A 24776-nucleotide genomic window follows, 5' to 3' on the forward strand; every position below is an offset into this window, starting at 1 on the left:
ATTTACTGGGATTTTGTATTTCAGCGAATGAAACATGGGACCAACACTTTACATGTTGCGTTTATACACTGCTCAAAAAAATAAAGGGAACACTTAAACAACACATCCTAGATCTGAATGAATGAAAAAATCTTATTAAATACTTTTTTCTTTACATAGTTGAATGTGCTGACAACAAAATCACACAAAAATTATCAATGGAAATCAAATGTATCAACCCATGGAGGTCTGGATTTGGAGTCACCCTCAAAATTAAAGTGGAAAACCACACTACAGGCTGATCCAACTTTGATGTAATGTCCTTAAAACAAGTCAAAATGAGGCTCAGTAGTGTGTGTGGCCTCCACGTGCCTGTATGACCTCCCTACAACGCCTGGGCATGCTCCTGATGTGGTGGTGGATGGTCTCCTGAGGGATCTCCTCCCAGACCTGGACTAAAGCATCCGCCAACTCCTGGACAGTCTGTGGTGCAACGTGGCGTTGGTGGATGGAGCGAGACATGATGCTCCACCTGCTCCTCCTTGCACAAAGGCGGAGGTAGCAGTCCTGCTGCTGGGTTGTTGCCCTCCTACGGCCTCCTCCACGTCTCCTGATGTACTGGCCTGTCTCCTGGTAGCGCCTCCATGCTCTGGACACTACGCTGACAGACACAGCAAACCTTCTTGCCACAGCTCGCATTGATGTGCCATCCTGGATGAGCTGCACTACCTGAGCCACTTGTGTGGGTTGTAGACTCTGTCTCATGCTACCACTAGAGTGAAAGCACCGCCAGCATTCAAAAGTGACCAAAACATCAGCCAGGAAGCATAGGAACTGAGAAGTGGTCTGTGGTCACCACCTGCAAAACCAGTCCTTTATTGGGGGGTGTCTTGCTAATTGCCTATAATTTCCACCTGTTGTCTATTCCATTTGCACAACAGCATGTGAAATGTATTGTCAATCAGTGTTGCTTCCTAAGTGGACAGTTTGATTTCACAGAAGTGTGATTGACTTGGAGTTACATTGTGTTGTTTAAGTGTTCCCTTTATTTTTTTGAGCAGTGTATTTTTGTTCAGTTCAGCACTCCTACTCTGAGACACTTCATGAATACGGTCCCAGATTCACTCAAGATCAATAATTATTTCCGTCATCTTATATGCAATGGATTCTGTACATACTGTATGTCTCTGTAGTTATGCGTATGTTCTGTATATATCTGCAGTATTGACAGAGATGTTCTTCTAATGCGTATGTTCTGTATATATCTGCAGTATTGACAGAGATGTTCTTCTAATGCGTATGTTCTGTATATATCTGCAGTATTGACAGAGATGTTCTTCTAATGCGTATGTTCTGTATATATCTGCAGTATTGACAGAGATGTTCTTCTAATGCGTATGTTCTGTATATATCTGCAGTATTGACAGAGATGTTCTTCTAATGCGTATGTTCTGTATATATCTGCAGTATTGACAGAGATGTTCTTCTAATGCGTATGTTCTGTATATATCTGCAGTATTGACAGAGATGTTCTTCTAATGCGTATGTTCTGTATATATCTGCAGTATTGACAGAGATGTTCTTCTAATGCGTATTTTCTGTATATATCTGCAGTATTGACAGAGATGTTCTAGAGACAGGCTTTGGTAGTTATATGAATGGTTTCCGCTGCCTCTCCTCTTCAGCGTTTACTGCACTGGACTTCACCCACATAATAACTAGTGTCAAATATAGCAGGGAACAGGGCTGACGCTGACCCACACAACACACCCATGGACCTGCGGTTAGCTCAGGATAGCAGCCGACCGATGCCTTGAAGAGGAAAAACAACAGCATATCTCACATTCACAACATGTATTTTAGTAAAAGAGTCCTGACCTGAAACTATCACTATGCTAGGAGTTATACTAGACATTCTCCAGAGTTCAAAATGCCTGTAACTTAAAGGCAGATATGTCCACTGCTTGTTTATCCACAGCCATCAGTGCATTTTGGCTGCAGCAGGAGTGGCCCCTCGCTCAGTAAATACCCGCCCTGCTGTAACACACTGGATATGTCCCAAATGGCACCCTATTCCCTGCATAGTGCACTACCGCTATGGGCTCTGGTCAAAAGTAGTGCACTATATAGGGGAATCGGGTGCCATTTGGAACCTAGCCTTAGTTAACTAGCCTGGCACTGTGGCAGCCAGACAGACCATTTCTTCTGAAGACACACATACACACACACACAACCCTCAGTCACACACACACACACACAACCCTCAGTCACACACACACACACACAACCCTCAGTCACACACACACACACACAACCCTCAGTCACACACACACACACACACAACCCTCAGTCACACACACACACACAACCCTCAGTCACACACACACACACACAACCCTCAGTCACACATGCACACACACACAACCCTCAGTCACACATACACACACACACACACAACCCTCAGTCACACATACACACACACACACACAACCCTCAGTCACACATACACACACACACAACCCTCAGTCACACATGCACATGTTTGGTTTGTTAGACGACACTGTGTGAGTGATTGTCAGTGAACTGCTGTCCTGTCATGTACAGAATAGGTACACCTGGATTTATCCTTTCTCTCAATCTTTGTCCACAAAGCAAAGTGAAACATTTTCATTTTAGTCATTTAGCAGACGCTCTTTATCCAGAGCAACTTACAGTTAGTGAGTGCATACAATAACAATGCTGTGAAGTGTGTTGAGACAGTGTTAAATGTCTCAACAATGTCTCTGTCGCTCTCTGTCTCTGTGCAGAGATCTCTTCATTGTGTGCCCCACCATAAAGATGGCCAACTTCTGGGCAGCTAACTCCAGATCCAATGTGTTCATGTACCACCTGCCTGAGGACACCGCCCAGACCAGGTAATCACTGGGTGTGAGGAGGACTAGGCAGCCAGGAAGCCAGGTCAGGTCAGGGCTCCAGACCGTTGACTACTAGTCAAGTAGTACTTGCGTTAACTCAGACTACCTTGTTGTGTCCAGCAATACTGGTAAATGTGTTTTGCTGTGTTGCTAGGGAAGTGGCATGATTTATTATTTTATTTTTTGTAATTTAGCAGACGCTCTTATCCAGAGCGACTTACAGTTAGTGAGTGCATACATTTTCATACTGGCCCCCCCCGTGGGAAACGAACCCACAACCCTGGTGTTGCAAGCGCCATGCTCTACCAACTGAGCTACAGGGGACTACATGATGATGTATTATTTATTTGTTTTGTTTTGCTGTGTTGCTAGGGAAGTGGGATGATAATGTATTATTTTTATTTGTGTGTGATTTTGTTTTCATTTCAGTGCTGACCTGTCAGTGCCCCTGGATGTCCAGTATGTGTTTGGCCTCCCCCACAGCCCACTGACCTACAACCTGTTCACCAACACAGAGAGACGCCTCTCCCTGCAGATGATGACCTACATGGCCAACTTCATCAAGTCCGGGTAAAAAAAAATACTAAACAGAAATGACTTTAAATAAATGCCAACTATACCGTATAGTAGAGCCATTTCCATCTAAATCAATTGGTTTATTTTGTATTGTTTGTTACATCTAAACCAATTCCCATGACTGGAGAATACTGCCTTATGCATGTGGTATCATAATATATAATATATGCCATTTACAGTGGCTTGCGAAAGTATTCACCCCCCTTGGCATTTATTCTATTTTGTTGCCTTACAACCTGGAATTAAAAATCGATTTTGGGGGGGTTTGTATCATTTGATTTACACAACATGCCTACCACTTTGAAGATGCAAAATATTTTTTATTGTGAAACAAACAAGAAATAAGACAAAAAAACAGAACTTGAGCATGCATAACTATTCACCCCCCCCAAAGTCAATACTTTGTAGAGCCACCTTTTGCAGCAATTACAGCTGCAAGTCTCTTGGGGTATGTCTCTATAAGCTTGGCACATCTAGCCACTGGGGGTTTTGCCCATTCTTCAAGGCAAAACTGCTCCAGCTCCTTCAAGTTGGATGGGTTCCGCTGTTGTACAGCAATCTTTAAGTCATACCACAGAATCTCAATTGGATTGAGGTCTGGGCTTTGACTAGGCCATTCCAAGACATTTCAATGTTTCCCCTTAAACCACTTTAGTGTTGCTTTAGCAGTATGCTTAGGGTCATTGTCCTGCTGGAAGGTGAACCTCCGTCCCTGTCTCAAATCTCTGGAAGACTGAAACAGGTTTCCTTCAGAATTTCCCTGTATTTAGCGCCATCCATCATTCCTTCAATTCTGACCGGTTTCCCAGTCCCTGCCGATGAAAAACATCCCCACAGCATGATGCTGCCATCACCATGCTTCACTGTGGGGATGGTGTTCTCGTGGAGATGAGAGGTGTTGGGTTTGCGCCAGACATAGCGTTTGATGGCCAAAAAGCTCAATTTTAGTCTCATCTGACCAGAGTACTTTCTCCCATATGTTTGGGGAGTCTCCCACATGCCTTTTGGCGAACACCAAACGTGTTTGCTTATTTTTTTCTTTAAGCAATGGCTTTTTTCTGGCCACTCTTCCATAAAGCCCAGCTCTGTGGAGTGTATGGCTTAAAGTGGTCCTATGGACAGATACTCCAATCTCCGCTGTGGAGCTTTGCAGCTCCTTCAGTGTTATCTTTGGTCTCTTTGTTGCCTCTCTGATGAATGCCCTCCTTGCCTGGTCCGTGAGTTTTGGTGGGCGGCCCTCTCTTGGCAGTTTTGTTGTGGTGCCATATTCTTTCATTTTTTAAATAATGGATTTAATGGTGCTCCGTGGGATGTTCAAAGTTTCTGATATGTTTTTATAACCCAACCCTGATCTGTACTTCTCCACAACTTTGTCCCTGACCTGTTTGGAGAGCTCATTGGTCTTCATGGTGCCGCTTGCTTGGTGGTGCCCCTTGCTTAGTGGTGTTGCAGACTCTGGGGCCTTTCAGAACAGGTGTATATATACTGAGATCATGTGACAGATCATGTGACACTTAGATTGCACACAGATGGACTTTATTTAACTAATTATGTGACTTCTGAAGGTAATTGGTTGCACCAGATCTTATTTAGGGGCTTCATAGCAAAGGGGGTGAACACATATGCACGCACCATTTTTCCGTTATTTATTTTTTAGAATTTTTTGAAACAAGTTATTGTTTTAGTTTCACTATTTTGTGTATGTCCACTACATGAAATCCAAATACAAATCCATTGAAATTACAGGCTGTAATGCAACAAAATAGGAAAAACGCCAAGGGGGATGAATACTTTTGCAAGGCACTGTAGCAGACGCTTTTATCCAAAGTGACTTACAGTCATGTGTGCATACTACGTCTCTTAAAGTATGTTTTCTCCTCCTGAACAGAGATCCCAACCAGGCTCACAGTGTGTCCCGCGTGGCCTTCAGCGAGGCGGCACTGCCCCCCTGGCATGCCTTCCAGCCCCACCCTGATGGGGACAGCTACATGGAGGTGGAGCCAGGCCTCAGTAACCACAGGGGCCTCCGCAGGGCCCAGTGCTCCTTCTGGGCCGACTACGTCCCCGCTCTGACCGCCTCCACTGGTGGGTCCAAACTGAAAATAAGATTACGTAAAACATCAATTTACCAACAAACCACAGACATCTTTGACGAAAAGAACAATGACAGGAACACAAAGGCAAAATAAAAATGAAAACAAGTATTAATTATTCACTTTCTGTATTTTCAGTGTCAGAAGGACATACGTAGAAACATATGTAGCCGGTAATTACAGGCTTGCTACTCTATGTTCTTAGATGGTGCCAAACGTCCAGTCTCCGTCTGCAGAGCTTTTCATCTTTAGGAAAAACATCCATATATCACCGCTTTAGAGAAGAACAAAGCTGCTTCTACTTCATGGGATTACTTGGTGTCACAAGAAAGATGTCTCTGTTTTTCAGGAAAACTTTCATCTGCTGTGTCGGAGGGGGAATCTGCTGGTTTGGGGGCTGGCACGCCAACACCAGAGACCAAGTTATTTGCTGATTTCCTGACAACTGTCACCCAGAGCAAACCCAAGTCAGAAAAGGATGCTTATAATTAGAAAGGACATCCACACTACGTACCATTTAATCAGCATTCAGGGTTTATCATTCACACATAGTGAGAAATGTTGTTTCAACTGCCAAAGTAGTCTATAAATTAAGTAATGTCATTTAACTGCCTGTTAGAGTTTCCATACTAATGAAATAAAACAATTGCATTACAAAATACTCCTGAAGTCTGTGATGTTTATACTCCCTTCACGTCTAGAGTAGTAATCAGGTAATCTCTCGTCATAGCCTGAACATTCAAATCATCTAGCAACAACAAAGTACTCTTTCCAGGAAGCGCCTCCTCTAGGAGCGTTCCAAAATGATAACCCAAAATATATTTCGACCATTATCAACACATAAACCCACACTACAATAACGTTTGTCATATCTTCCTCTTTAAGTCATGTCATTCGCATTCTTTAATTTCTTCACGCCCAGGATAATTCTTTACTTTGGCCAGTTGCTCAAAAGGAGACAACAAGAGATACAATCTAATATCTAAAAGGTAAAGGTTCCCATGAGGTACCTCTAGTCCTAGTGAACCCAGTGTTTATACTGTAGAGGAACTGGCCCTAACCTTACAGGGGTTACTACTGTAGAGACTGACTGAGCTGGCCCTAACCTTACAGGGTTTATACTGTACTGTAGAGACTGACTGAACTGGCCCTAACCTTACAGGGTATACCACTGTAGAGACTGACTGAGCTGGCCCTAACCTTACAGGGTTTATACTGTACTGTAGAGACTGACTGAACTGGCCCTAACCTTACAGGGTTTATACTGTACTATAGAGACTGACTGAACTGGCCCTAACCTTACAGGGTTTATACTGTAGAGACTGACTGAGCTGGCCCTAACCTTACAGGGTTTATACTGTACTGTAGAGACTGACTGAACTGGCCCTAACCTTACAGGGTATACCACTGTAGAGACTGACTGAGCTGGCCCTAACCTTACAGGGTTTATACTGTACTGTAGAGACTGACTGAACTGGCCCTAACCTTACAGGGGTTACTACTGTAGAGACTGACTGAACTGGCCCTAACCTTACAGGGTTTATACTGTACTGTAGAGACTGACTGAGCTGGCCCTAACCTTACAGGGTATACCACTGTAGAGACTGACTGAGCTGGCCCTAACCTTACAGGGTATACCACTGTAGAGACTGACTGAACTGGCCCTAACCTTACAGGGTTTATACTGTACTGTAGAGACTGACTGAGCTGGCCCTAACCTTACAGGGTTTATACTGTAGAGACTGACTGAGCTGGCCCTAACCTTACAGGGTTTATACTGTACTATAGAGACTGACTGAACTGGCCCTAACCTTACAGGGTTTATACTGTACTGTAGAGACTGACTGAACTGGCCCTAACCTTACAGGGTTTATACTGTAGAGACTGACTGAGCTGGCCCTAACCTTACAGGGTTTATACTGTACTATAGAGACTGACTGAACTGGCCCTAACCTTACAGGGTTTATACTGTAGAGACTGACTGAACTGGCCCTAACCTTACAGGGTTTATACTGTACTGTAGAGACTGACTGAACTGGCCCTAACCTTACAGGGTATACCACTGTAGAGACTGACTGAGCTGGTCCTGACCTTACAGAGTTTATACTGTACTATAGAGACTGACTGAACTGGCCCTAACCTTACAGGGTTTATACTGTACTATAGAGACTGACTGAACTGGCCCTAACCTTACAGGGTTCATACTGTACTGTAGAGACTGACTGAACTGGCCCTAACCTTACAGGGTTTATACTGTACTGTAGAGACTGACTGAACTGGCCCTAACCTTACAGGGTTTATACTGTACTATAGAGACTGACTGAACTGGCCCTAACCTTACAGGGTTTATACTGTACTATAGAGACTGACTGAACTGGCCCTAACCTTACAGGGTTCATACTGTACTGTAGAGACTGACTGAACTGGCCCTAACCTTACAGGGTTCATACTGTACTGTAGAGACTGACTGAACTGGCCCTAACCTTACAGGGTTTATACTGTACTATAGAGACTGACTGAACTGGCCCTAACCTTACAGGGTTCATACTGTACTGTAGAGACTGACTGAACTGGCCCTAACCTTACAGGGTTCATACTGTACTATAGAGACTGACTGAACTGGCCCTAACCTTACAGGGTTCATACTGTACTGTAGAGACTGACTGAACTGGCCCTAACCTTACATGACCGTAGCTAAGCTTTGTTCCTGGCACTCACACACACTACACTGTTCTGTGTATGTTGTACACATTCCACCTCATGGCTGCCAAATAGATGAACAGAGAAATGAAGAGGAGTTTCAGTATGTGATCTGGACAGATTAATGCTAGTCCTATCTCACCACACCTCTCCTTGTCCTCTAGACAGATTAATGCTAGTCCTATCTCACCACACCTCTCCTTGTCCTCTAGACAGATTAATGCTAGTCCTATCACACCACACCTCTCCTTGTCCTCTAGACAGATTAATGCTAGTCCTATCTCACCACACCTCTCCTTGTCCTCTAGACAGATTAATGCTAGTCCTATCTCACCACACCTCTCCTTGTCCTCTATACAGATTAAAGCTAGTCCTATCACACCACACCTCTCCTTGTCCTCTAGACTGATTAATGCTAGTCCTATCACACCACACCTCTTCTTGTCCTCTAGACAGATTAATGCTAGTCCTATCTCACCACACCTCTCCTTGTCCTCTATAAATATTAATGCTAGTCCTATCACACCACACCTCTCCTTGTCCTCTAGACAGATTAATGCTAGTCCTATCACACCACACCTCTCCTTGTCCTCTAGACAGATTAATGCTAGTCCTATCACACCACACCTCTCCTTGTCCTCTAGACAGATGAATGCTAGTCCTATCACACCACACCTCTACTTGTCCTCTATACAGATGAATGCTAGTCCTATCACACCACACCTCTCCTTGTCATCTAGACAGATTAATGCTAGTCCTATCACACCACACCTCTCATTGTCCTCTATACAGATTAAAGCTAGTCCTATCACACCACACCTCTCCTTGTCCTCTAGACTGATTAATGCTAGTCCTATCACACCACACCTCTTCTTGTCCTCTAGACAGATTAATGCTAGTCCTATCTCACCACACCTCTCCTTGTCCTCTATAAATATTAATGCTAGTCCTATCACACCACACCTCTCCTTGTCCTCTAGACAGATTAATGCTAGTCCTATCACACCACACCTCTCCTTGTCCTCTAGACAGATTAATGCTAGTCCTATCACACCACACCTCTCCTTGTCCTCTAGACAGATGAATGCTAGTCCTATCACACCACACCTCTACTTGTCCTCTATACAGATGAATGCTAGTCCTATCACACCACACCTCTCCTTGTCATCTAGACAGATTAATGCTAGTCCTATCACACCACACCTCTCATTGTCCTCTATACAGATGAATGCTAGTCCTATCACACCACACCTCTACTTGTCCTCTAGGCAGATTAATGCTAGTCCTATCACACCACACCTCTCCTTGTCCTCTAGACAGATTAATGCTAGTCCTATCTCACCACACCTCTCATTGTCCTCTAGGCAGATTAATGCTAGTCCTATCACACCACACCTCTCCTTGTCCTCTAGACAGATTAATGCTAGTCCTATCTCACCACACCTCTCATTGTCCTCTAGGCAGATTAATGCTAGTCCTATCACACCACACCTCTCCTTGTCCTCTAGACAGATTAATGCTAGTCCTATCTCACCACACCTCTCCTTGTCCTATAGGCAGATTAATGCTAGTCCTATCTCACCACACCTCTCCTTGTCCTCTAGGCAGATTAATGCTAGTCCTATCACACCACACCTCTCCTTGTCATCTAGACAGATTAATGCTAGTCCTATCACACCACACCTCTCATTGTCCTCTATACAGATGAATGCTAGTCCTATCACACCACACCTCTACTTGTCCTCTAGGCAGATTAATGCTAGTCCTATCACACCACACCTCTCCTTGTCCTCTAGACAGATTAATGCTAGTCCTATCTCACCACACCTCTCATTGTCCTCTAGGCAGATTAATGCTAGTCCTATCACACCACACCTCTCCTTGTCCTCTAGACAGATTAATGCTAGTCCTATCTCACCACACCTCTCATTGTCCTCTAGGCAGATTAATGCTAGTCCTATCACACCACACCTCTCCTTGTCCTCTAGACAGATTAATGCTAGTCCTATCTCACCACACCTCTCCTTGTCCTCTAGACAGATTAATGCTAGTCCTATCACACCACACCTCTACTTGTCCTCTAGGCAGATTAATGCTAGTCCTATCACACCACACCTCTCCTTGTCCTCTAGACAGATTAATGCTAGTCCTATCTCACCACACCTCTCCTTGTCCTCTATACAGATGAATGCTAGTCCTATCACACCACACCTCTCCTTGTTCTCTAGTTGAACTACCAGTTCAAGAGGCCCTGCTATGTTGCAACTGGTGTCGCAGGCTGGTCTACGTCCTAAATGGCTCCCTATGTAGTGCACTACATTTGACCAGAGCCATGTGGGTTCTGGTCAAAAGTAGTGCACTTCATCCCATTTGGGATGCATCGACGATCTCCCAATCAACAAATAACAGTGTTTGTGATAGTGTTCCAAAGATTCATAGTGTCAAGTAAATAGTCATATATCAATGTTTATATTAAGAATTCAAACAGTCATAACATATGAATATGTTTATGAGCCATACTAGGTCCCTTGGTTCCTCTACTGTACATTTGTTCTGAAACTAAATTGTGTCATATTCAACATACTTTAGCAACACCCATTGTTGCCTTCTTAACAAGTTGTTTGCTTAATTAGGAGCCTCCAACAAGTCTGTTGTCACTGAAAAAAGTATCTACATTTCCTTTGAAAATGGGACTTTCCTTAGTGTTTCCGAGGGTTCATGGTCCTCAGCAGAGAGGTCAACAGGTCAGTGTTCCGAGGGTTCACGGTCCTCATCAGAGAGGTCAACAGGTCAGTGTTCCGAGGGTTCACGGTCCTCATCAGAGAGGTCAACAGGTCAGTGTTCTGAGTTAGGATACCAAAACCCACCTGGTAATTTTCTAGAACTGCCTTAAGGACAAAGGGTGGATTTATTTGTGTGTTTTAATTTCTTAAATACACCAAGGTTAAAGTCATTCTCCAGACCAGTGAATCTACTCTGTTGTATACAGAGCTCTGCTAGAAATATCCTGCTGGGATATCCAATCCCCTCCGGAAGTTTGGCCAGTCTGATTATCATAGGATATCCTCTTGTACCGTTTCTAAGCTCTGGTCCAGGGCGCTAGTGCGGCTTGTTAACACTGAACGCTGAGCCTCTTCAAGAGGACCAGAGCTACTAAGACCCCATATCCAAGACTGGGAATAAATAAGAACGACTAGCTGATCGCCGTATCAAAATGTATATTCACAAGCAAACACAGTAGGCATTGTGCAAAGTATAGCTTTGTTTAGCCAGTACTGTACTGAACACCTTAAATAAATGAATGCCCAAATGAGGTTTAATTAAGTCATATACAATATGTGCTTTCATCCTTTTGCAGTGTTCAATTCACCATCTCGTTGAAAACCCAATGAGGGTTCATTAAGTATTTGAGCATCTGTTTGTAGGAGTGACTGTTTCAGTGAAGTTTATAGTTGACCTTTGACTGGGATTATTGAAAGCACACATTGTATGTGCAAGGTTATTCTTCAAGTTTACGTGTGAGATAAATTGGGGTTTTGGACATTTTATTGGGCTATGAAATGTATTTATGTTAAACAGAGGCAGGCAGGCAGACAGAGACTGTCAAGCTAGCACCTTCTTTGCTGGTTGGTTGATTCATAGTTGATTGGTTTGAATTTGTTAAAAATTGTATTTGATTAATAAATCAACATACAGAGAAGTTTAAGGAAGATGATATTACGTTGTATCAACTACTTATTTTTGTTGCTCAGCTCAAGTTTTTTTCTCTTTTTTTAGTAGAGGAGGAGAGGTGGGAATTGAAGAAAGGCAGGGATGAAAATCATTCAAGCAAAACTACAGGGCTTGTCCCGAAGTTTGACGTCAGACAGAAGGACTCACTTGTAGCGAGCATTGACCGGCGCTGGCTATCATTTGCACTGCACGGTTTTGCAATAATCTGAGCTCGTGGGATGCGTTCTATTTTTACAAGAATCTCATTCTGGGTTCAATGAAGTTAATATTGGAATTTCGTAATGAGGTGGCTTCTGCCGTGGATTCTAATAGTAGCCAGCACTCATCAGGTAAGCATAGATTATTTTATTTTATTCTAACCCTCATACTAACTTTTAATGTATTTTATCTATGGTTTTCAAGATTACAGGGTATGGATTCCCGATCATAAGAATATAATGCATATAAATGATCGCAGGTTGTGCACATACACCCATTAGAAAATGTAATTGCGTGATAACGCACGGAGGCATTTTGTGCGCGATGCCAATAACCGGTAGCCCATTATTGGTTTCCCATTGACACTGTGCTATTATCTTGTTGTCAATATTAAGCATACAATATACCTACTCAGAGAGAATCTGTCTCCGTGGTAGCACTGAAACATAGACAGTCATGAAACTGTTAGACCGGGCACTTCTCTACTCTCTCCTCCACTCTCTCTTTCTCTCTTTCCTCTCTCCTCCACTCTCTCTTTCTCTCTTTCCTCTACTCTCTCCTCCACTCTCTCTTTCTCTCTTTCCTCTACTCTCTCCTCCACTCTCTCTTTCTCTCTTTCCTCTAGTCTCTCCTCCACTCTCTCTTTCTCTCTTTCCTCTAGTCTCTCCTCCACTCTCTCTTTCTCTCTTTCCTCTAGTCTCTCCTCCACTCTCTCTTTCTCTCTTTCCTCCAGTCTCTCCTCCACTCTCTCTTTCTCTCTTTCCTCTACTCTCTCCTCCACTCTCTCTTTCTCTCTTTCCTCTAGTCTCTCCTCCACTCTCTCTTTCTCTCTTTCCTCCAGTCTCTCCTCCACTCTCTCTTTCTCTCTTTCCTCTACTCTCTCCTCCACCCTCTCTTTCTCTCTTTCCTCTACTCTCTCCTCCACTCTCTCTTTCTCTCTTTCCTCTACTCTCTCCTCCACCCTCTCTTTCTCTCTTTCCTCTACTCTCTCCCCCACTCTCTCTTTGTCTCTTTCCTCTACTCTCTCCTCCACTCTCTCTTTCTCTCTTTCCTCCACTCTCTCCTCCACTCTCTCTTTCTCTCTTTCCTCTCTCCTCCACTCTCTCTTTCTCTCTTTCCTCTAGTCTCTCCTCCACTCTCTCTTTCTCTCTTTCCTCTACTCTCTCCTCCACTCTCTCTTTCTCTCTTTCCTCTACTCTCTCCTCCGCTCTCTCTTTCTCTCTTTCCTCTACTCTCTCCTCCACTCTCTCTTTCTCTCTTTCCTCTACTCTCTCCCCCACTCTCTCGTTCTCTCTTTCCTCTACTCTCTCCTCCACTCTCTCTTTCTCTCTTTCCTCTACTCTCTCCTCCACTCTCTCTTTCTCTCTTTCCTCTAGTCTCTCCTCCACTCTCTCTTTCTCTCTTTCCTCTACTCTCTCTTTCTCTCTTTCCTCTACTCTCTCCTCCGCTCTCTCTTTCTCTCTTTCCTCTACTCTCTCCTCCACTCTCTCTTTCTCTCTTTCCTCTACTCTCTCCCCCACTCTCTCTTTCTCTCTTTCCTCTACTCTCTCCTCCACTCTCTCTTTCTCTCTTTCCTCTACTCTCTCCTCCACTCTCTCTTTCTCTCTTTCCTCTAGTCTCTCCTCCACTCTCTCTTTCTCTCTTTCCTCTACTCTCTCCTCAACTCTCTCTTTCTCTCTTTCCTCTACTCTCTCCTCCACTCTCTCTTTCTCTCTTTCCTCTACTCTCTCCTCCACTCTCTTTCTCTCTTTCCTCTACTATCTCCCCCACTCTCTCTTTCTCTCTTTCCTCTAGTCTCTCCTCCACTCTCTCTTCCTCTCTTTCCTCTAGTCTCTCCTCCACTCTCTCTCATTTTAGCTCAGATAATGACAGCTCAGGTACTACATCAGTGCTGTCTCTGACTAATATCGTTTAAATGTGTTATTAGGTAGGTGTGGTTGAATGACCCTGGCCTGAGAGTTATTTATTTACATCAGTCACTGTCCTCACTCATTACTTTATAGGGGAAAACCAAACCACTAGTGCCAATTTGGTGTTTGTGTCCATGGGGCTGGCTGAACTAGATTACATTCAATAAATGTAAAGTACAAACTTGTATGTTATGCATGTGAACCCTACATTGATCTTCAGTCTACAATACTACAGCTCATACACAACTTTATCTTCATCTTTTGCTTGGTGGGGGGACTCCTGGCCTTAGTTTGGAAATGTGTTTCCCTCCGGAATGAAACATATTTCCCCTTGCTGTGCTCTGATTTCATGTACTACTGTTAAAAATGTTCCTGGAAGAACAACTTCTTTCCGCAACAAATTTGGGGTGAGTGCAACTAAAGGCCCCATCCCAATGTAACCCCTGGCTACTGTCACCACTATACTGGCTGGGTGGCCCCATCCCAATGTAACCCCTGGCTACTGTAACCACTATACTGGCTGGGTGGCCCCATCCCAATGTAACCCCTGGCTACTGTAACCACTATACTGGCTGGGTGGCCCCATCCCAATGTAACCCCTGGCTACTGTAACCACTATACTGGCTGGGTGGCCCCATCCCAATGTAACCCCTGGCTACTGTAACCACTATACTGGCTGGGTGGCCCCATCCCAATGTAACCCCTGGCTACTGTAACCACTATACTGGCTGGGTGGCCCCATCCCAATGTAACCCCTGGCTACTGTAACCACTATACTGGCTGGGTGGCCCCATCCCAATGTAACCCCTGGCTACTGTAACCACTATACTGGCTGGGTGGCCCCATCCCAATGTAACCCCTGGCTACTGTAACCACTATACTGGCTGGGTGGCCCCATCCCAATGTAACCCCTGGCTACTGTCACCACTATACTGGCTGGGTGGCCCCATCCCAATGTAACCCCTGGCTACTGTAACCACTATACTGGCTGGGTGGCCCCATCCCAATGTAACCCCTGGCTACTGTAACCACTATACTGGCTGGGTGGCCCCATCCCAATGTAACCCCTGGCTACTGTCACCACTATACTGGCTGGGTGGCCCCATCCCAATGTAACCCCTGGCTACTGTAACCACTATACTGGCTGGGTGGCCCCATCCCAATGTAACCCCTGGCTACTGTAACCACTATACTGGCTGGGTGGCCCCATCCCAATGTAACCCCTGGCTACTGTAACCACTATACTGGCTGGGTGGCCCCATCCCAATGTAACCCCTGGCTACTGTAACCACTATACTGGCTGGGTGGCCCCATCCCAATGTAACCCCTGGCTACTGTAACCACTATACTGGCTGGGTGGCCCTATCCCAATGTAACCCCTGGCTACTGTAACCACTATACTGGCTGGGTGGCCCCATCCCAATGTAACCCCTGGCTACTGTAACCACTATACTGGCTGGGTGGCCCCATCCCAATGTAACCCCTGGCTACTGTCACCACTATACTGGCTGGGTGGCCCCATCCCAATGTAACCCCTGGCTACTGTAACCACTATACTGGCTGGGTGGCCCCATCCCAATGTAACCCCTGGCTACTGTAACCACTATACTGGCTGGGTGGCCCCATCCCAATGTAACCCCTGGCTACTGTAACCACTATACTGGCTGGGTGGCCCCATCCCAATGTAACCCCTGGCTACTGTAACCACTATACTGGCTGGGTGGCCCCATCCCAATGTAACCCCTGGCTACTGTAACCACTATACTGGCTGGGTGGCCCCATCCCAATGTAACCCCTGGCTACTGTAACCACTATACTGGCTGGGTGGCCCCATCCCAATGTAACCCCTGGCTACTGTCACCACTATACTGGCTGGGTGGCCCCATCCCAATGTAACCCCTGGCTACTGTAACCACTGGCTACTGTAACCACTATACTGGCTGGGTGGCCCCATCCCAATGTAACCCCTGGCTACTGTAACCACTATACTGGCTGGGTGGCCCCATCCCAATGTAACCCCTGGCTACTGTCACCACTATACTGGCTGGGTGGCCCCATCCCAATGTAACCCCTGGCTACTGTAACCACTATACTGGCTGGGTCGCCCCATCCCAATGTAACCCCTGGCTACTGTAACCACTATACTGGCTGGGTGGCCCCATCCCAATGTAACCCCTGGCTACTGTAACCACTATACTGGCTGGGTGGCCCCATCCCAATGTAACCCCTGGCTACTGTAACCACTATACTGGCTGGGTGGCCCCATCCCAATGTAACCCCTGGCTACTGTAACCACTATACTGGCTGGGTGGCCCCATCCCAATGTAACCCCTGGCTACTGTAACCACTATACTGGCTGGGTGGCCCCATCCCAATGTAACCCCTGGCTACTGTAACCATTATACTGGCTGGGTGGCCCCATCCCAATGTAACCCCTGGCTACTGTAACCACTATACTGGCTGGGTGGCCCCATCCCAATGTAACCCCTGGCTACTGTAACCACTATACTGGCTGGGTGGCCCCATCCCAATGTAACCCCTGGCTACTCTAACCACTATACTGGCTGGGTGGCCCCATCCCAATGTAACCCCTGGCTACTGTAACCACTATACTGGCTGGGTGGCCCCATCCCAATGTAACCCCTGGCTACTGTAACCACTATACTGGCTGGGTGGCCCCATCCCAATGTAACCCCTGGCTACTGTAACCACTATACTGGCTGGGTGGCCCCATCCCAATGTAACCCCTGGCTACTGTAACCACTATACTGGCTGGGTGGCCCCATCCCAATGTTACCCCTGGCTACTGTAACCACTATACTGGCTGGGTGGCCCCATCCCAATGTAACCCCTGGCTACTGTCACCACTATACTGGCTGGGTGGCCCCATCCCAATGTAACCCCTGGCTACTGTAACCACTATACTGGCTGGGTGGCCCCATCCCAATGTAACCCCTGGCTACTGTAACCACTATACTGGCTGGGTGGCCCCATCCCAATGTAACCCCTGGCTACTGTAACCACTATACTGGCTGGGTGGCCCCATCCCAATGTAACCCCTGGCTACTGTAACCACTATACTGGCTGGGTGGCCCCATCCCAATGTAACCCCTGGCTACTGTAACCACTATACTGGCTGGGTGGCCCCATCCCAATGTAACCCCTGGCTACTGTAACCACTATACTGGCTGGGTGGCCCCATCCCAATGTAACCCCTGGCTACTGTAACCACTATACTGGCTGGGTGGCCCCATCCCAATGTAACCCCTGGCTACTGTAACCACTATACTGGCTGGGTGGCCCCATCCCAATGTAACCCCTGGCTACTGTAACCACTATACTGGCTGGGTGGCCCCATCCCAGTGTAACCCCTGGCTACTGTAACCACTATACTGGCTGGGTGGCCCCATCCCAATGTAACCCCTGGCTACTGTAACCACTATACTGGCTGGGTGGCCCCATCCCAATGTAACCCCTGGCTACTGTAACCACTATACTGGCTGGGTGGCCCCATCCCAATGTAACCCCTGGCTACTGTAACCACTATACTGGCTGGGTGGCCCCATCCCAATGTAACCCCTGGCTACTGTAACCACTATACTGGCTGGGTGGCCCCATCCCAATGTAACCCCTGGCTACTGTAACCACTATACTGGCTGGGTGAGGAGAGGATAGTAGTTGTTGGTGCACATGAACATTGACATAGGTACTGATGATCAACCTGGAGCCGCTGCTGGTCTCTCTGCTCTGCTCAGGAATACACAACAAGACCATCCCAAAGACCAACCCACCAGTATGACCCAGTATTTCATAAGTGTTGTTCTGTCCATCCTACAGGTTTTCCCCCTACATTCCACGGCCATGCCTCCCTTGACGACGACCATAGAGCTGTATAACCGTACCGCATTCTGCAAATGGCCCTGCAAGTGTGCCAAGAGCGCCCCCCTGTGTCCACCAGGGGTCAGTGTGCTGATGGACGGCTGTGACTGCTGTAAGGCCTGTTCCAAGCAGGTGGGGGAGACCTGCAACGAGGCCGATGTCTGTGACTACCATAAGGGGCTGTACTGCGACTACAGCGCGGACAAGCCGAGGTACGAAAAAGGAGTGTGTGCCTGTAAGTGTCACCTCAGATAACTTTCCTCTTTGAGTTCTGACGTTCTACCATCTCCATCTGTGCCGTTAGGTCAATTTGTAATTATAAATACAGTAATGAGAATGGACGTTGTACTGATTAGAAGGAATTGATACATTTATTGATTTGTGTGCCACAGTGCATTGAGACTGGTCTTTCTTGAGAAAGGCTTTAGAGCTGAAATGCTGACATTGAACAGTCTCAACTACAGTACCAGGTAAAGGTTTGGACACACCTACTCATTCCATGCTGGTTAAGTGTGCCTTGAATTCTAAATAAATCACAGACAGTGTCACCAGCAAAGCACCCCCACACCATAACACCTCCCCCTCCATGCTTTACGGTGGGAACTACACATGCAGAGATCATCCGCTCACCCACACCTCTTCTCACAAAGACACGGCGGTTGGAACCAAAAATCTCAAATTTGGACTCCAGACCAAAGGACAAATTTCCACCTGTCTATTGTCCATTGCTCGTGTTTCTTGGCCAAAGCAAGTCTCTTTTTCTTATTGGTGTCCTTTAGTAGTGGTTTCTTTGCAGCAATATGACCATGAAGGCCTGATTCACACAGTCCCCTCTGAAGAGTTAATGTTGAGATGTGTCTGTGACTTGAACTCTGTGAAGCATTTATTTGGGCTGCAATTTCTGAGGCTGGTAACTCTAATCAACTTATCCTCTGCAGCAGAGGTAACTCTGGGTCTTCCATTCCTGTGGTGGTCCTCATGAGAGCCAGTTTCATCATAGCGCATTAAGAAGGAAATAAATTCCACAAATTAACTTTTAAGAAGGCACACCTGTTAATTGAAATGCATTCCAGGTGACTACCTCATGAAGCTGGTTGAGAGAATGCCAAGAGTGTGCAAAGCTGTCATCAAGGCAAAGGGTGGCTATTTGAAGAATCTGAAATATAAAATATGTTTTGATTTGTTTAACACTTTTTTTTGGTTACTACATGATTCCATATGTGTTATTTCATAGTTTTGATGTCTTCACTATTATTCTACAATGTAAAAAATAAAGAAAAAACCCTTGAATGAGTAGGTGTGTCCAACCTTTTGACTGGTAGTGTACATCCCACTTCTTGTTTTCCTATGTATACCTATAGGTCAGGGGTGAACCTTTCGGCTCAAGGGCCACATTGAGTTTTTGAAACCAAGTGAAGGGCCACATACTATATGCGTGACAAAACATGTGATGCCTTTATTCATTTTCACGTTGACAAGCAACTACTAGTGTACTGTAGGTGTACATATGCTTGCAGAACAATTCTACCCTTGTACCATCTCTACCCTTGTTTTTTGTGAACACATTTTTCACAACATTTTCACAAAATTTATATAATTTATAACATCACAGACACAGTCAAACACACACACTGATCCTGCATCTCTACCCTTGTAAAGTACAATCAAACTTAGTCACAATATGCAAACTTAAAAATAGATATATATTATATGACTGGAGACATGCAAAATGTAACAGCAGATGTGTAAAAAAAAAACATATGGTAAGAGCATCCATTTCATTTGGAGTGGTCTGTTTTTGAAAGCATATTAAGGAACAATTCTCATCTCCATTGTGAGCCATATTTACAGTTATCCAGTCACCTCAGCCCAAATCTGACTGATTAGTTATTACCTGTATCCAAGTGCATTGCTGCATAATTCTCACTGCATGACCAACACCATGAAAAAGCATAGTCCTTGCCTTCCCCAGTCACGGTTATTCAAGTCTTAATGTGAACAATGGGTGTGGTCACCTCTCTTGGCAAGGGCATCAAAGTTTGGTGTCATCTTTGATGTAGAGATTCTCAGAACAGCTGACAAGTGGTGATTTGTTAAATTTGACTTGTGACGGGATTTGTTGTAATTCATGACTGAGAACGTTTGTTCACACACATATGTGGACCTGAATAAAACAAGCATCCTTTGGGCGTTCTTTTTAATGTTTGGAACATTGTTTCATTCAGTGAGCCATAGAACTGGTCTATTGTTGCTGTATTGTACTTCTTCTTCAAAACACTGTCACATTGGATGTCGATGAGCTCCAATTGTGTGTCTGGGGGTGCTTTCTCACTGTCGAAAGACAGGGGGCATGATACAAGCTCCAGCTCAGTCTCAATCTTGGTGGAGTCTGAGAAGCGGCAGGAACTCAGCATGCAGGTCGATCAAAGTGCTACTGTATGTCTCACTGCGATGTGGGCGCGTTTAGTGCGGCCAGTGTCGGAAAAAGAGCGAGAGACTGGCTGCTCATTTCTCTGGAGAACAACATAAGTTTGGCCTTGAATGCTTTCACGTTGGAATACAGTTCATGTACAAAAACACAATTTCCCTACAGTTTCACATTTAGATCGTTCAGATGCCCCAATATGTCCACACCGAAAGCAAAGTCGCCCAGCCAGTCTGTGTCTTTCAACTCGGAGAAGTCGTCAGCTTTACCAACCGTATCAAGGAACATACCTATCTCCCCTCTCAGTTCCCACACGGCGAAATACTTTTCCCAGGCTTAGCCAGTGCACATTTGAATGGTACAACAAGTCCTGGTGCTCTGCCTCTGTGTCATTGAGCAGCTGAATGAACTGATGATGGTTAAGCCCCCTTGCCCGTATAAAGTTGCCAAGTTTTACAACCACTTTGACAACATTTCCCAGCAATAACACACTTTTATCATGCTTGCTTGAAATGACGATTGAGATTGTATTCCTTAACAATGGCAACACCTTATTGGCATATCAGTAAAAAAGTATTTTGCTGACCATTCAATAACATACGACATTCACAGTCCACTTTTCTCATTTTCGCACAACTCATTTTTCACGTCAAAAGTCGTCAAGCAATGAAGTGGCTATGACGACTGAGCGGATTCTGAATCTGACTGTAGGCCCAAATACAGAGGCTACAGCGCCATCTATTGGAGCTTGTTTGTATATCATGGAATTAGTAATTTTAGGCCAAAAATCGTAACTCAAATATAATAATATTTAATACATTTAATAAATGTCTCGTGGGCCGGATTGAAGTGCCCGGCGGGCCGTATTTGCCCGGCGGGCCTCCCCCTTGCTATAGGGGATATACTTGACCATGCAGAGCTGATTCTTATTATTTTACATGCTCTATCAAACAGACATGGTGGGTACAGGCTGTGAGTACGACGGAGTGATCTACCGGAACGGCCAGAGCTTCCAACCCAGCTGTAAGTACCGCTGTCTGTGTGTAAACGGGGCCATCGGCTGTGTACCGCTATGCACGGACTCCCAGCCACCCCGGGTGTGGTGCCAGACGCCCAAGCGGGTCAAACTGCCGGGCCGATGCTGTGAGCAGTGGATCTGTGACGAGCCCAGGAAGCCCCGCAAGGCAGCCCCCAGTCATGCGGAGATAGGTACAGTACTAGATTATATGGGACGCATCCCAAATGGCACCCTATTCCCTATGTAGTGCACTACTTTTGACCAGAGCAGGGAATCCAGGAATCCTCCAACCAGGATTTCTGGAAAGCCTGGGCATTTTTGGGGAAGTTACCTGAATTTTGCATCCCTAATCAAGAGTCTATTCCTCTGTTTATTTGGCAGTGCGCGCCAGCCACAATGAGGTCTGGCATAAGAACTGCATTACCCAGACCACCTCCTGGTCCCCGTGTTCCAAGACCTGTGGACGTGGCCTGTCCCTGAGGATCTCCAACGCCAACGACCAGTGTGAGTTGATCAAGGAGTCCCGCCTCTGCAACATCCGGCCCTGTGACGTCGACATCACCAAGCACATCAAGGTGAGAACATATGTCATGGCTTATGTCCTAAATGGCACCCTATTCCCTTTAAAGTGTACTACCCATAGAGCTCTGGTCAAAAGTAGTGCACTATATAGGGAATAGGGTGCCATTTAGGACAAACACAATATCTCACTTGTGCTTTCAATGAAACCAGGCCCATCAACTCAAGTATTGTGCATATGAACATGGTTTTAAATCATATGGGTGAAATGTTTTTTCAGTACAGTTGAATATCATTTTGACAGTGTAACAGTATTCTGACCCCAATGTCAATCAATCTATTATTGATTCTGACCCATGTTTATCTATGAACCCCTCAGCCAGGGAAGAAGTGTCTGAACATTTACAGGGAGGAGCATAGCCAGAATTTCACAATCTCAGGCTGTACCAGCAAGAAGGCCTACCGGCCAAAATACTGTGGCGTCTGCATGGCCACAGATGATCGCTGCTGCATCCCTTACAAGTCCAAGACTATCGAGGTGGAGTTTAAGTGTCCCAACGGAGCCACGCTGACATGGCAGGTGATGTGGATCAACGCCTGCTTCTGTAACCTCAGCTGCAGGAACCCCAACGACATCTTCTCTGACCTGGAGCACTACTACGACCACAATGAGGTCATCAACTGACAACTGAGCAGCCTTGTCCGAGCCTGAACGTACGGCCCCGTAGGGCAGGAGACCATCTCCTGTTTATGTAGCATGAGGCAGTACAACCCCTGGACAAGACGCTATGTCTGTCGCAGGGCCTTACCCAAATCCATCTCCTTAATGCTGAAGGACAAGCAGAGAGGTGTCGGTCCCATTTTTTAGAGTCTTCGGTATGATTCGACTGGGGAGAACTGAGCAGAGGACAGGTTCATTTAAGTTACTATTGTCTCCAGCTTTACATTCCTTGGAATAAAGGGATTGATGATATGTTGGTTAGTTGAATTAGATGTTCAAGTAACGGGCTGGAACAAAGCCTGCGCACCCCTTGGGTCCCCAGGACTAGGATTGAAGAAAATTCAATTTGAACCCTGCCCAAACTCTTGATTATGATCAAGCCCCTTATGTGTAGAATATATATATTTTTATGCACAGGGTTTTGCAATTATTTATTCTCCATTCAATGAAAGGAAAAAGGTGTTGTTTTCCGATTTTCTTTCAAAATGAGCGTGAAAGCATGTTTTTCATATTGGGGAAAAAACATCCAAATATACACTGAGTGTACAAAACATTAAGAACACATTCCTAATATTGAGTTGCACCCCCCCCCCCCCCCCCCCCCCCCCCCCTTTTGCCCTCAGAACAGCCTCAATTCGTCGGGGCATGGAGTCTACAAGGTGCCAAAAGCGTTCCACAGGGATGCTGGCCCATGTTGACTCCAATGCTTCCCACAGTTGTGTCAAATTGGCTGGATGTCCTTTGGGTGGTGGACCATTCTTGATACACATAGGAAACTGTTGAGTGTGAAAAAAACAGCAGCGTTGCAGTTCTTGACACAAACCGGTGCGCCTGGCACCTACTACCATACCCTGTTTAAAGGCACTTTTAAATCTTTTGTCTTGCCCATTCACCCTCTGAATGGCACACATACACAATCCGTGTCTCAATTGTCTCAAGGCTTAAAACTCCTTCTTTAACCTGTCTCCTCCCCTTCATCTACACTGACTTGAAGTGGATTTAACAAGTGACATCAATAAGGGATCATAGCGTTCACCAGGATTCACCTGGTCAGTCTATGTCATGGAATGTTTTGTACACTCAGTATATTTGTTGAAGTTGATTATGTATTTGTGATGATGTTATAGTAGGGATACAGGGGTCAAACCTATTGTAATTATGCGTCATATTCATATGGGGATCATTTTCTACCAAGTTAGGGCATTAACCACTGGAGTGGTCATCCTGTTTTATGCTCTTCTGTTTTGCTCGACTCTTTTTGTGTCATGTCATTAAGCTTTCTATGTATGTACTGTTGAAAACATTTTGTCAAGTATTCAGTAGAGTTTATTGCAAAGTGTATATCAGACAAGATTCTCTCACATTCTCAGTTTTGCGTTTATTTCCTTTGACTCTTAATGAACAATAATGTTTGCCTCAATGTCTGCTTTGTCAAGTCAGTTATTTGCTCTGAGGTTAAAAGTGTATCAGCTTTGAGATCAGCTGAATAAGTGTTGTAATTTATTTCATTGGTCAATGTACCATGTCATCATAAACAACAACAACCTCTATCCAGGAAGTCACATTTTATTGGTTCAAATAAATACAAACAGTATTATGTACCAGTATGAAGATTTGGGTAGTGACAAATCTTTTCAAAGTAATTTTGTCAAAATAATTTCCGCTGCTTTTTTTGCTATTTCTCTAATACGAAGTGGTACTATACATTGCATCTCTATATCATTTAAATGTTAAAATAATCAGTTTTTCAGCATTGGAAAGATTTGACCAAAATATTTTACATATTCATCCTAGGATCACTGATAGTAATTATGATTTATGTATTACATGTTAAACAACAGAAACCAAATAGGGAGTCCTCAATTTGATGCTTCATCTAAAAACATATGGCGTTAACAGGACTGTACATGAAATGTGTTTGGTTGAAAAAACCCTGGCATTGTAACATTCTCACAATAAAAACAATACATATTAGAGGAACATCCATACAGATTACATATCACCCAAATGACATACAGTATGGCAACCATTGGGTATAAACTCTATTACCCACAATGCAGTGAGAACAGAGCATAGATAGACTGTCTATCATAGTAGCATGTTGTGGTTTA

At 45.1% G+C, this 24776-nt stretch overlaps 2 protein-coding genes across 2 annotated transcripts in view; both read left to right on the forward strand.

The window, feature by feature from the left end:
• LOC311139275 (thyroglobulin-like) overlaps nt 1-6055 on the forward strand; it is a gene marked incomplete at both ends in the record, with an annotated part of 54650 nt that extends 48595 nt beyond the window's left edge. The window contains 4 exons of the mRNA XM_084174162.1: nt 2787-2894; nt 3324-3464; nt 5359-5555; nt 5913-6055. Of these exons, the coding sequence (XP_084030288.1) occupies nt 2787-2894; nt 3324-3464; nt 5359-5555; nt 5913-6055 (589 nt within the window). The remainder of the gene's footprint in view (nt 1-2786; nt 2895-3323; nt 3465-5358; nt 5556-5912) is intronic.
• Nucleotides 6056-12144: 6089 nt separating this feature from the next.
• Nucleotides 12145-23229, forward strand: LOC311140619 (CCN family member 4-like). Its single transcript, XM_084175749.1, has 5 exons — nt 12145-12324; nt 17941-18217; nt 21362-21616; nt 21807-22000; nt 22324-23229. The coding sequence occupies exons 1-5, from the start codon at nt 12277-12279 to the stop codon at nt 22627-22629; spliced, it is 1080 nt and encodes a 359-aa protein (XP_084031875.1). The 5' UTR covers nt 12145-12276; the 3' UTR covers nt 22630-23229.
• The last annotated feature ends 1547 nt before the right edge of the window (nt 23230-24776 follow it).

This window comes from Coregonus lavaretus (assembly GCF_964263955.1).
Source record: "Coregonus lavaretus genome assembly, chromosome: 13".
In the NCBI taxonomy this organism is placed as follows: domain Eukaryota; kingdom Metazoa; phylum Chordata; class Actinopteri; order Salmoniformes; family Salmonidae; genus Coregonus; species Coregonus lavaretus.

Bases quoted from the DNA above. Each gene is read 5' to 3' on its own strand.
- LOC311140619 (XM_084175749.1), top strand. From the start codon at position 12,277: ATGAGGTGGCTTCTGCCGTGGATTCTAATAGTAGCCAGCACTCATCAG. The intron at 12,325-17,940 runs GTAAGCATAGAT...TCCATCCTACAG, and splicing joins TAGTAGCCAGCACTCATCAG to GTTTTCCCCCTACATTCCAC. The intron at 18,218-21,361 runs GTAAGTGTCACC...TCTATCAAACAG, and splicing joins CGAAAAAGGAGTGTGTGCCT to ACATGGTGGGTACAGGCTGT.